This window comes from Myotis yumanensis, unplaced genomic scaffold (assembly GCF_028538775.1).
Source record: "Myotis yumanensis isolate MYYU_CA2020_CCGP unplaced genomic scaffold, mMyoYum1.0.hap1 SCAF_14, whole genome shotgun sequence".
Classification (NCBI taxonomy): domain Eukaryota; kingdom Metazoa; phylum Chordata; class Mammalia; order Chiroptera; family Vespertilionidae; genus Myotis; species Myotis yumanensis.
In genome coordinates, this window is record NW_027223765.1 from 15,871,334 (window position 1) to 15,883,096 (window position 11,763).

The following is an 11,763-nucleotide window of genomic DNA, read 5'->3' on the forward strand; positions in this document are numbered from 1 at the left end:
CTAAGGGTGCCTTCCGTTGAAACATTAATGTCAAAGGCTCTGCCAGCTGTGATAGCAATGTGCAAGTGGTATACATTCTGGATGATATTTCTTCTTGGCTACATGGTGGTCGCTCCCATTAGCAGCTGCACTGCAACTCCAGCACTCGCTTTTCTATTTTCCCCTGGGAAAATGTCACCACTGACATGCACACAAAAAGCCATGCTATAATGTAAGAACGTGGGGTTAGGAAAGGTCTAAAAGAGATTTTTAAAATCTTTAAAAGTATTAAAAAAACACACAATGAAAATGCCCATTCCATTAACTTATGAAAATGTTTCCTTTTCTGTTCACTCCAGTCTTCATGGTTAGAAAGGCTGACACCCAATACTGTCCTTGGGCTATTTCAGCTGTTCTAAAATGTATTAACCCCTTTCTTTCAATGAACAGCCGAGCAGCTAAGCGGCAGGCCTTTCAAGGTGCAAAGTAAGCAAGACAGGTGAGCCCAGCATAACTCTTTCATATTTTAATGAGCAATATTTAGCCAGACATTCCCATAATTTACTTTTGAGGGTAATTCACTTTGTTTGCTTCTTGTGGCTTTTCTTGTTATTTATGGGCTCTATGTACTTCCATAAAAATGATGATGATGATGATGATGATGATAATCAGTTAAATCCAGGAATTCCTTTGCAGTTTCAAAACTACTTTCATAAAAAAATTCTTGATTCTTGTTAAGAAAAGTTCATTTATTTTTTTGAAATAAGCAACTTTTGGTATGTTTATTATCTTTCATTCCAGGATTCCCCCACCTCCTCATATTTTAACAGTGAGCAACAATTGCACTCAGCATTCTAAAACTAAGAATTGAGAACTAAGATCATTTAAATTGGTCTTTTTTGTTTGGAAAAAAATACAGTGGATTTAATATAACCCTTTGCCTCACACATTCGTGGGCCTGGTGACTTTTTTTATTTAAGCAGGTGATCAGTCCATTTTAGTGTCACAGTGACATATAAATGCTTATAAAAGCGAGACTGTGCTGATGGGAGTATCTTGCTGTTGTCAGCAGAATCAACATTACTTGTCCTTACCAAAAATGTTTTATCTTATGGGACATTTTCTTTCTTTCTTTTTTTTCTTTCAAGAAAAAAAAAGTGAAACTTGAACAACCTTACGGTGATGAAAGCTCCCTCCCCCTTCGGAAAGCACAGTGGAGGTGGCAGATCTGGCCATCAGAGAACAAAGGGCCAAAGAGTGAACCCGAGATGGTGAAATAAAATGTAACGTCAACAAAGAAAAGGCCATAGATAAATAGTAAAAGGACCAACTCACCACAAAAAACCCATTGACGTTTTCCCAGAGTCCAGGCGAAGCGCTGGTGACCGGTTAATGTTGGAATGTTTTCCTAGGGTTAAAAGGAGAACCGGCAGCAAGTCTGCTCAGAGTTTACAAAGTGTTTGAATAACACGGACAGTGTTTGGATAACACATTTTTAGTGGGGGTGAAAATAATAGAATTTACTGGGACATTTATATAGGCCCCCTTGGTTGGGGGGGGTGGCTGGGAGGGATATAAACTATATATCATTGCACTCATCTATAACTCACCACTGTAGTTTATCCATACATGTATATATGTATTTGATGTGTAATAGTCCTGTAACAGCCAAATGCTTCTCAGTTTTGCTTTTAAAAGAGGAATGCCCTCAGAGTAGATACCTTTAAGGGAGGTGGGTTGGGGAGGGGGAGTAAAGAGTTCACCTGGCCAGGTTGGTGCAATCCACTTTGTGCTATCAGGGTGAGACAGTGGCATAAAGTTGGGATTCTTGCTTGAGACAACAGAGCAGAGATCCTTAATGGGCTCACACACAGGCATGGCCTTGGCCTCATTGTAGCCCCCAGAGGGTCCTGCTTGCTCCATCCCAGGCTGAGAGGTGCACGATGTGAGTTAATCCAGCCAGCATTTGGGTCTGGGGCTCCAAGGGGTCTCCACGTTTCCTCCGCAGTGTTGATGTTTTTGTTCAATGTATTCCACTACACTGTCAGTGGAGCCACATAAAACCAGGCACCTTTCCATAAATGTCTCATTTGGATTTCATGAAGCTTGGGGTGTAATTGAAATCAAACAGCAAACGGGCTGGAGGGCCCTGTGCTTTGCCCACCCAGTCTAAGGAGGGTGCTGCACGCCTGGCACGTTCCCGAAGCCACTGCCTTCCATTTCTTTTCTGTTTCTCTTCTGGAAAAGAGTGTTGGGTTTTGTTGTTGTTGTTGTTGTTGTTGTGTGTTTTTTTAAGTGCAGCTGGGACACATGAACATAATGTTCATGTCTCTTTCCTTGGTTATAAGTAAAACTGAGCCAGCCAAAGGAGAGCCCATTCCAAGGAGGAAAGCATAGATTTGCTCACCTACAACTCCATAGGCTCTGAGACTTGTATATCCTATCTGTAATGATTCAAATGTAATTAGTTAATTAACACAGAAGAACCGTTAAATGAGATTTCTTTATCTTGATGCAGTCAGGAAAAAATCTTTAGCTGAAACAGTCCTTTTCATTATGTTTTTTTAAAGGTATTTGTAATATCTGCCTATAAAGTGTGATCTAAATCATGTATATATTTTTCATGTTCTGAAAAGCCTGAGTTCCTGGACAGTTTTGTAGAGCCTGCATGTTGATTCTTTCTCGTTGTTTCTCCATCTGTGAAATGGGTTGAAGTTTGAGTGAATCAATAGATGTGTTGGCAAGGTGAGGAGAGAGAAGCTGCAGCTACTTGCCCCAATAATCAGCACGAGTCCCCATTACGCATAGCATGTGGGTATATACTGAATCAGGAGGTAGCGCCGGGACCCACGCGCTTTCAAGAGCTTGCTCCAGGGCTGGAATAAAACCAGCGCTTTCTGATGTGGCGCGGGGGACAGCTGGCCCGCGTTATGTGCGCCAGAGCGGATCGGAGCGGTGCCTGTTGCCTGCGATGGCGCTTTGCCACGCGCAGCGCTTCCCTGGCCGCCTCGAAAGCAATTTGAAGGAACACCGAGGCCCGCTTTCTCGCTGCGACAAAGCGCTCCACGGCTATCCACCCCAGGCCACCCTACCTCCAAATAATGGACATTGGATCGCACCCCTACTTTCTCAGCGAACACCCCGAAGCTCCAGGGTAACGTGGGGGAGCCTACGAGTGGTTTCCAGGATCCCCTAGCCCCGGTCTAGGTCGCCAAGCCACCCCAGCCGCGCGCCCCCTTCCTTTCCTGGCTCTGGCGTCCCACTCGCGGAATCTCCACTTTGAAAAATCACAAAGACTAAATTTTTGAAAAATCAGAAGCACAAAGGATTTCAAAGTACAATTCATCCAGCTTTCCTTGGGTCCAAATACAGCAAAAGCCGGGGGTGGGGGGTGGGAGTGGACGGAGGGGTGATCAGCGCAGAGAGCCACGTCCAACCTGAACAAGGCTTGTGGGACGAAATCCTCGGAGCGCAGGGCTGCGCGCTGGGGGACAGCTTTGCTGAGGTCTGCGCCCGCGGTGCTCGGCCCGGGGACTCCGAGGTCCTTGCTCCGACCCACCCGTGTAACTTGCTCCCTCCCCCTGGCTGCGCCGTGACCCGGAAAACCTGCGCGCGCTCTCGCTTCTCACCCCCGCGAAAAATTGGTCGAAGCCCAGAAGCAGCCGCGTTGCCTTAAGGACCAACCGTCTGGCTCCCTAACCCAGGCGCGCCGACGTTGGCGCGGCTGTGCTGTGAACCTAGGTTCCAGCCGTTCTGCCCCGGCGTGTGGGACCTCCATCCACCCCGCGGCCGCCTCATCTGTTGTGGGCGCAGAGTTTCCCGTGAGATCGTGTTCGGTTGGGGAAGCAGAGTCCGACATCTCAGCCGGAAAATGCGCTCCCGGAGCGATTACAAGCAGCGGCTGTGATTGCTTATTAACGGCGAACATTCAGGCTTCTCCATATCCCCCGTAATAATAACACAATATCTAGGATGGCACCGCTCTTGACTCTATGGTCTGCGGAAACTCAGGGGAGAAGCAGGCAGCTGGGGCCAAAGGGCTTCATTCAGTATCAAACTGATTGTGTCACTAATTATTCTACCTTCCCTGTTGCGCCGCGGAGGAGAGGCGCGGGGTATCGTCACCGCGGGGCCGCCGGCGAACCTTTGTTTCGCCGCGTCAGGCCCAGCGGAAGACGGGGTGGGGGCAGGGTCTGGGATCCAGGGGAACTGAGCGGCTTGGACTTTGAAACGTGGTGGGTAAGTGACGGCCGCCTGAAGGCAGGCGTGTTGGCGTGTGGATGAGGGTGTTCCCAGTCTCCCTCCCCACCGCGGCTTCTGGTTCAGAAGCTGAGCGCTTTGGTTCTCCAGGATGGCAGTGTGCGCCCGCCGTCCCTGACCCCAAAAACCCAGCGCGAGGTTCCTCCCACAGATCCTTCCCACTGCGCGAAAGGATGGGGCCAAACAAAAGTGATCCGAGTGTGCCGACGGCCAGGGAGTCTTCCCCAATCGGGAGGAAAGTGTACCTGAAGTTACAGCCCCTGAGAAGGAAGGAGAATTCGCTAGGCCCTCTCTCCAACTCTCCAGATTCTCACCTTCAGGGACAGGGGCCTCCCAGCAAGCCAACTTGCAGAGCCTGCTCCCTCCCGGCCTCTAAAACCCGCATTTTTCTCTCCGAGAGCTGGGGTGACGTCTGTGCCAAAGAGTGGACCCCGCTACGGAGCCCCCAAACCCTGTTCCCCTAAACTCCAGCGAAATACAGACATCAGAATTGATTCTCGCAGCAGGACAGAGTCTCAGAAAAAAAGAAAGAAAGAAAGAAAAAAAGAAAAAAAATCAGACTCAAGGAAAAGAAAGTCGCAGGCGACTTGATCCAATTAGTAGATGCCTAATTGAATTAGTGTCACCTCCATCAGCCAATAGGAGGGTCTCGGGGCTGTGGGGCCGCGAAACCCCTCCCTGGCAGCACATATATAAAGCAGCCAATGACAGCCTGCAAGTTTCCAAAGTGGTCAACTTGACCGGTAGCTCGGCAGTCGCCAAGGGCAGAGAGGCTAGCGCCGGTGGGTGGATGGGAACAGAGAGCCAAGTCCTCCTCTTACTGGGTGCGAGTGGGGGAGGAGCCTGGGGGTCCGGAGAGGCTAGCAGGACGGCTAAGAAAACGAGAGTGCGTCTCCATCAGTTCTCACCTCCTGCCTGGCGAGCTCGGCGCGCTTTCCTTGCGGAAAGGACGCTGGGTTGCGTCCGCGCGGGGGTGCCTTAGCCGCCCCCGTGTCGCCAGGTGGGCAGCCCCGACACCGGAGGAAGGGGAAGTTACCTTCCCCTCGGAAGAGGGCGCTGGCTCCCCCATCCAGCCTTTATAATAAGGCCGCAGGAGGAGAGGCAGCCTTGCCGTCTGCGCTCCGTAAAGCATGCAGTTAGGGGAGCAGCTTTTGGTGAGCTCGGTGAACCTGCCCGGCGCGCACTTCTACCCGCTGGAGAGCGCGCGGGGCGGCGGGGGCGGGCCCGCCGGCCACCTCCCCGGCGCGACCCCCTCGCCCCAGAGGCTGGACTTAGACAAAGCGCCGAAGAAGTTCTCGGGCAGCCTCTCGTGCGAGGCGGGGAGCGGGGAACCCGCAGCCGCCAGCGCGGGGGCCCCCGCGGTCATGCTCAGTGACGCCGACGCCGGGGACGCCTTCGCCAGCACCGCGGCAGTGGCCAAGCCAGGGCCCCCGGACGGCCGCAAGGGCTCCCCCTGCGGGGAAGAGGAGCTCCCCTCCGCCGCCACTGCAGCGGCCACCGCCGCGGCCGCCGCCACCGCGCGCTACTCCATGGACAGCCTGAGCTCGGAGCGCTACTACCTCCAGTCCCCCGGGCCGCAGGGCTCCGAGCTGGCCGCGCCCTGCTCGCTCTTCCCGTACCAGGCGGCAGCCGGGGCGCCCCACGGACCTGTGTACCCGGCTCCCAACGGGGCGCGCTACCCCTATGGCTCCATGCTGCCCTCCGGCGGCTTCCCCGCCACCGTGTGCCCACCCGGGAGGGCGCAGTTCGGCCCGGGAGCCGGCGCCAGCGGCGGCGCGGGCGCCAGCGGCGGCGGGGGAGGTGGCCCGGGCGCCTATCAGTACAGTCAGGGGGCTCCCCTCTACGGGCCGTACCCCGGGGCAGCAGCCGCGGGTTCGTGCGGAGGATGGGGGAGCTTGGAGGTTTCTGGTTCCAGTTTACGTGCTCACGTCTACCTATGCAACCGGCCTCTGTGGCTCAAGTTCCACCGCCACCAAACCGAGATGATCATTACGAAACAGGGCAGGTGAGCACAGCGCGGAGGGGGCGCGGGGCGCCGGGTGGGCAGTGACCGTGTGGCCCGGAGGAAGGCCGGGGATGCACTTTGCTTTGCTTGGAAAGTGTTTTTCCGTGCGCAGTAAGTGGAGACGCTGCGTCTCCAGTTCCTCGTCCCTCCCCTATACTCACGGGCGGTCCGCGCCGGGTGTACTGTTACGGCTGCCTCCTCCCTCCCGTTACCCTTACCTGGATGGAGGAGGAGGAGGCGGAAATGGAAATTGACGCTTGTCCACAAAGCTGGATTTACTAGATGTGCCCGCTCGGCGGCACGCTGCTCCCTGCTAGACCGAGAGGAACTGGGTGGGGGTAGGGTGGTGGGGGGAGGCGCTTGGGTTGCCCCCCTGAGCGCAGTAGATGGACTCCCGCAGTTTTAGGCGCCAGGGTCTCCATGGGGCGCCTCCGGAGGATGGACGTGAGGACCGGGGCGCTGGCATCGGAGGCTTGGCCCGGTTGGTTGGTTAGGCAGGTCTGGGAGCCAGGCCTGGCTGGGGTTCGGGGGTGAGAAAGTTCTGATGCACATCCAATTGCTAACAGTGATTACTTCTGCGGAAAGTGAGGGGCGGAGGGAGAGGGACTCTCAAAGGGGACTTGCAGCCTTGCCAGTGGAATTGGAAAAAGACATTTTTCACATCATGGAAGAAAAACGAACGAGCACCTTAAAAAGTCGAGAACTTGAGCGGGGAGAGGACACAGAAGCGCGTGACTTGGGGGCCAATTATTTTGGACAAGGGGTGTTCAAAGAGTGGCCAACTCAAAACTATTTTGCATAGTAAGGGCCACTTTCCTGGCGTTCTGTTCATTCTGTAGACTTCCAAACGCCGTGCTCCGACCCTCCCCCAGGTGCCCGCGAACCTGGCCAGCACGGGCCTGCCCTCGGGTGATTAAACCGCTTCTCCTGGCTCTGTTCCCTCGCACAGGCGCATGTTTCCTTTCTTGAGCTTCAACATAAACGGACTCAATCCTGCCGCCCACTACAACGTGTTCGTGGAGGTGGTGCTGGCCGACCCCAACCACTGGCGCTTCCAGGGGGGCAAGTGGGTGACCTGCGGCAAAGCCGACAATAACATGCAGGGTGAGGAGAGAGGAGGCCCTGGCAGGGGCGGGGGGGCGGGGGAGCAGGTGGGGAACCCCTGACACAAGCGTTTTCCCCCCACTGGAACCTAGAGATGTGAGCATGAGTTCCTTGTCTTGAGTGTTTGGCTGAAGGAGAGAATTGCTAAGTCAGATTTCTTGCTTTCCAGTATACAGAGCTTTAACCGTCACCCTACTGCAGCCCCCGATTTCCACGTTTGAGGAAGGAATTGTCATAAACTCTCCGGGTGTCAAGGGCTCCTGGCATCCTAATTTCCACCTGAGAAAGCCTTCCCCGGGTGGAATCCCACCCATAAAAAATGCAACCATTTCCATCAGATGTTGCCCTTCGAGCTTTCCCTGAGCTACACGAGGCCTCCCCTGTTGCCTCCATTTTTATATGCTGAGGTCCTGTTAAGATGAGCACCTTGTCAAGGAAGGCCTGGAGGCACAGGGGCTCTGCAGGGGATGTGATGGGATGTACCAGTGGAGTCTAATGGTCTCCATTGGCCTTTCTAAGCAGCTCGTGCTGGGGAGATTGGTGCTGTAAGTCCTGCTCTTAAACCTGGCCCATAGATAACAGGACATCCCTCCCTCCTCCGCTCCATTTGTAAACAGCCCTCTAGGCTTAGGTTCTGTGTTTTGTTTCATTTTCTCTTAGGCAACAAAATGTACGTCCACCCAGAGTCTCCTAATACTGGTTCCCACTGGATGAGACAGGAGATTTCCTTTGGGAAATTAAAACTCACCAATAACAAAGGCGCCAATAACAACAACACTCAGGTAGGGTGACAGAGGAGGGGATGTCTTCTGGCTGGTGATCTCTTTTCTAACAAGTTCCCTGACTCTTCACTGGTTTTACCTGTTTACTCACCTAGTTCTAAGCTTTTTTTTTTTCTTTTGACCTTGTCATTCTCACTTTCACACTGGATTTCCATAACAGTGAGTTGACTATTAGGAACAGAAATACTGAAATCTTTGGGGGACTTAGGAAATCAAGAGGAACGTGCTTTCGAAACATGCACACCCAGCTATGTTTTGTTACAAAAGTGGCAATGATAAGATTTTAAAAATGGCAATAGAAAAAAGGTAGCCGTTGTTGGGGAGCGAGCGGGAGTCCCATTCCAAAATATGTAGTTTGTTAACGTCTACTTTTGTTGAACCTTTAAGAGACTGTTTCGATTTGGCCACTCTATTCCTGTACCACTTCCAGATGATAGTCCTACAGTCTTTACACAAGTACCAACCACGACTGCACATTGTTGAAGTTACAGAGGATGGCGTGGAGGACTTGAATGAGCCCTCAAAGACTCAGACCTTTACCTTCTCAGAAACGCAGTTCATTGCCGTGACGGCCTACCAAAACACCGACGTGAGTGTCTCAAATGTCCCAAGACTCTGGCAAGCTAGGCCCAGTGTGCTAAAGCACTCAACAACTATTTTTCTCCCCCATCCAGATAACGCAACTAAAGATTGATCACAACCCCTTTGCAAAAGGCTTCAGGGACAACTACGATTCGTAAGTGCTGCTTTTGTCCATGCTTGCGTGTCACCTTGGAACAGGTCACTCATAATCAGACACTTTCCTAAGAACATATTCTGGGAAAAGCTTTCATATTTGAGATTTTCTGGTTTTATTTTTACCTTTTTTCTTTTTTTCTGCCTGGACTAACCTTGCTTTAGAATTTTCACAGAAGGCTTTTGTTAATTTCTAAAGAAATGTAAAGGACTTTAAAATGGGGAGCATTTTTCTTTTTAACATTTGAGTGGAGATTTGACATTTTCATAATCTGCATTTACATATCTTTCCATGTAATCCCAACTTTTTGACCCTCTCAGGAGCAAGTATTACTACCCCCCCCTTTTTTTTCTTTTACATAAGAAAAACCTGACCCTAAGAGGATGTAATTTTCACATCAACAACAAGGCTCTGCAAATGCCTTTTAAATGTGGCATTCCTCCCAATCACACTGACAAGGGAGAGTTGCTGCTCTGAGTTCCTCAAATCCTAGGATCTGCAAAGGTGGACTTCGTATAGTTTAAATACTTAATACCTGGGAGGGAACGTTTTCTTACATGGTGGGGAAATTTCCCCTTGGAGCCAAGAGTCCAAGTTCAGATGGGCCAGGGCATCTCCTACCTCTGTCCCTCCACACCAGCAGACCCGTGCGTTTTCATTTCTGGGAATTTGGTTTGTTTGGGGACAACATTAGGGTTGTTGTTTTTTTAAGTGTTTTTCTTTATATTGTAGCATGTACACCGCTTCAGAAAATGACAGGTTAACTCCATCTCCCACGGATTCTCCTAGATCCCATCAGATTGTCCCTGGAGGTCGGTACGGCGTCCAGTCCTTCTTCCCGGAGCCCTTTGTCAACACTTTACCTCAAGCCCGATATTATAACGGCGAGAGAACCGTGCCACAGACCAACGGCCTCCTTTCACCCCAACAGAACGAAGAGGTGGCCAACCCTCCCCAGCGGTGGCTTGTCACGCCTGTCCAGCAGCCTGGGACCAACAAACTAGACATCGGTTCCTATGAGTCTGAATATACGTCCAGCACCTTGCTCCCCTATGGCATTAAATCCTTGCCCCTGCAGACATCCCATGCCCTGGGGTATTACCCTGACCCAGCCTTCCCTGCAATGGCAGGGTGGGGAGGTCGAGGTTCCTATCAGAGGAAGATGGCCGCTGGACTCCCATGGACCTCCAGAACCAGCCCCCCTGTGTTCTCTGAAGATCAGCTCTCCAAGGAAAAAGTCAAAGAAGAAATGAGCTCTTCTTGGATAGAGACTCCCCCTTCCATCAAGTCTCTGGATTCCAACGATTCGGGGGTGTACACCAGCGCTTGTAAGCGAAGGCGGCTGTCTCCCAGCTCCTCTAGCAATGAAAATTCTCCCTCCATAAAGTGTGAGGACATGAACGCCGAAGAATACAGTAAAGACACCTCAAAAGGCATGGGGGGATATTATGCTTTTTACACAACTCCCTAAAGAGTGGTTTTGACCTCATCAAAATGAGCTAAGTTTTTGCAGATGAACTTGGTGGTGTTTTTTGTTGTCTCCTTTGCCTAGGTTGCCAAAAAGATGTTTGCCTTCCACCTTGATGCATCCTGTTCTGTGCAATTCTCTAAAAGAAGGTGCCAAAGCTTTTTGATTGCTGCAGGTAACGGAAACAAGCCTAGCATTTTATCTTTTTCTTTCTGAAATACAGTTAATGGAGGACTTGGAAGGGTTTTAAAATTTGAAGGTCATTCAAGGTTCTGGATTTATTTATTGGAAACACTAAACATTCAGAGAATGGGGCTGTGAAGATGGAGTGCTGAGCGCTATCCAATGAGTTGAAAGCTTTGGTTCTTATTTCTGTTTTTTTAAATCTGTGAGCATATAGAAGCCCAGAATCGGTAAGGTATTTTGCTTCTAGAAGAGAAGGGCTGGTCCTTAAGCTTCAACAGGGGACTTTTTGCTGTTACCTTCTGCTAGGGACAAAAGACGTTAGGCCTGGGAGGCAAGAAAAACTTTTGTAAAAGAAGGTATTGGTCTTACTGACTTGGATCCCTCCCAGGCTTTCAGCACAAGCCATGTCTGCCCTGGTTCAGGATCGCCTCGCTGGCTAGGCCTCTGCTGTGTGCCCGGGTGGCTCATAAGACTCAGGAGAGGACAAGGGAGGGAGCCACCCCCCCTCCCCCAAACTAAAGAAAAAAAGAATGAACGAAAAAGAAAAATTTAAAGTGTACAGTTTGTGTGCTTAGATACACTGTAGAATAATGTGGAATATATTGTACAAATAGTCTACCTGTGTGTCTGAGATGATGTAAAATCGGTGCTTTGGCTTTTGTACAGAATGTGCAGATCACCTGGCAACAGCTGCAGAGGTGGGGGGGGGTCGTTTCTCTCCTCATCCCAGCCGAATTGGGGAATGTTCTGTTTACTTTTTAGATAGTTAAGAATGTATTCAGCTACTCTCTACTTAACTTGAACCGTGTCTAAGGGAAACTCCTATTTCGTCCTCTTCCTTCGCCACCCCCACTACCCAACTTGGTAATGTGAAGAAAGTAAAACCCGACGCCACAGCTCCTGTAGGCTTTTTAGAGACCTTGGATTTTCATGTACAGTCCTAGTCATTTTTTAATAAATGTGGTTCATTAAGGGAGCAGGCATAGCTCTGTCTTCTGTACTATGGGTTTTCATCGGAAGATCTTATTTTGCTTTTGCCTTTCACCCTTCTCCCGAGTGAACACTGTTTCACCAACCCCTCTCCCTGCCATGGAAGGCTCTGGAATCTCTAAGTGAACACTGTAGTCATGAGGGGTGGGGGTGGGATGCTTTTTTATTTTTTATTTTTTTTATCCTCGAATATGAATGGGGTTATTTCCTCACCCCTCTGGGAAGTCTGGACAATGGGTATGGGGGCTGGGGA

General features: G+C 50.8%; 1 protein-coding gene across 2 annotated transcripts; it reads left to right on the plus strand.

Moving 5' to 3' along the window:
* Positions 1-5,322: 5,322 nt before the first annotated feature.
* On the plus strand, positions 5,323-11,488 carry EOMES (eomesodermin). Of its 2 annotated transcripts, none has more exons than XM_070391089.1 (6): positions 5,323-6,244; positions 7,194-7,348; positions 8,009-8,130; positions 8,561-8,719; positions 8,805-8,866; positions 9,599-11,488. In XM_070391089.1, exons 1-6 carry the CDS (start codon positions 5,370-5,372, stop codon positions 10,335-10,337), a joined length of 2,112 nt encoding a protein of 703 aa, XP_070247190.1. In that variant the 5' UTR covers positions 5,323-5,369; the 3' UTR covers positions 10,338-11,488. The 2 variants fall into 2 exon arrangements, with proteins under 2 accessions (XP_070247190.1, XP_070247191.1); XM_070391090.1 differs by having other exon boundaries at positions 9,656-11,488.
* The last annotated feature ends 275 nt before the right edge of the window (positions 11,489-11,763 follow it).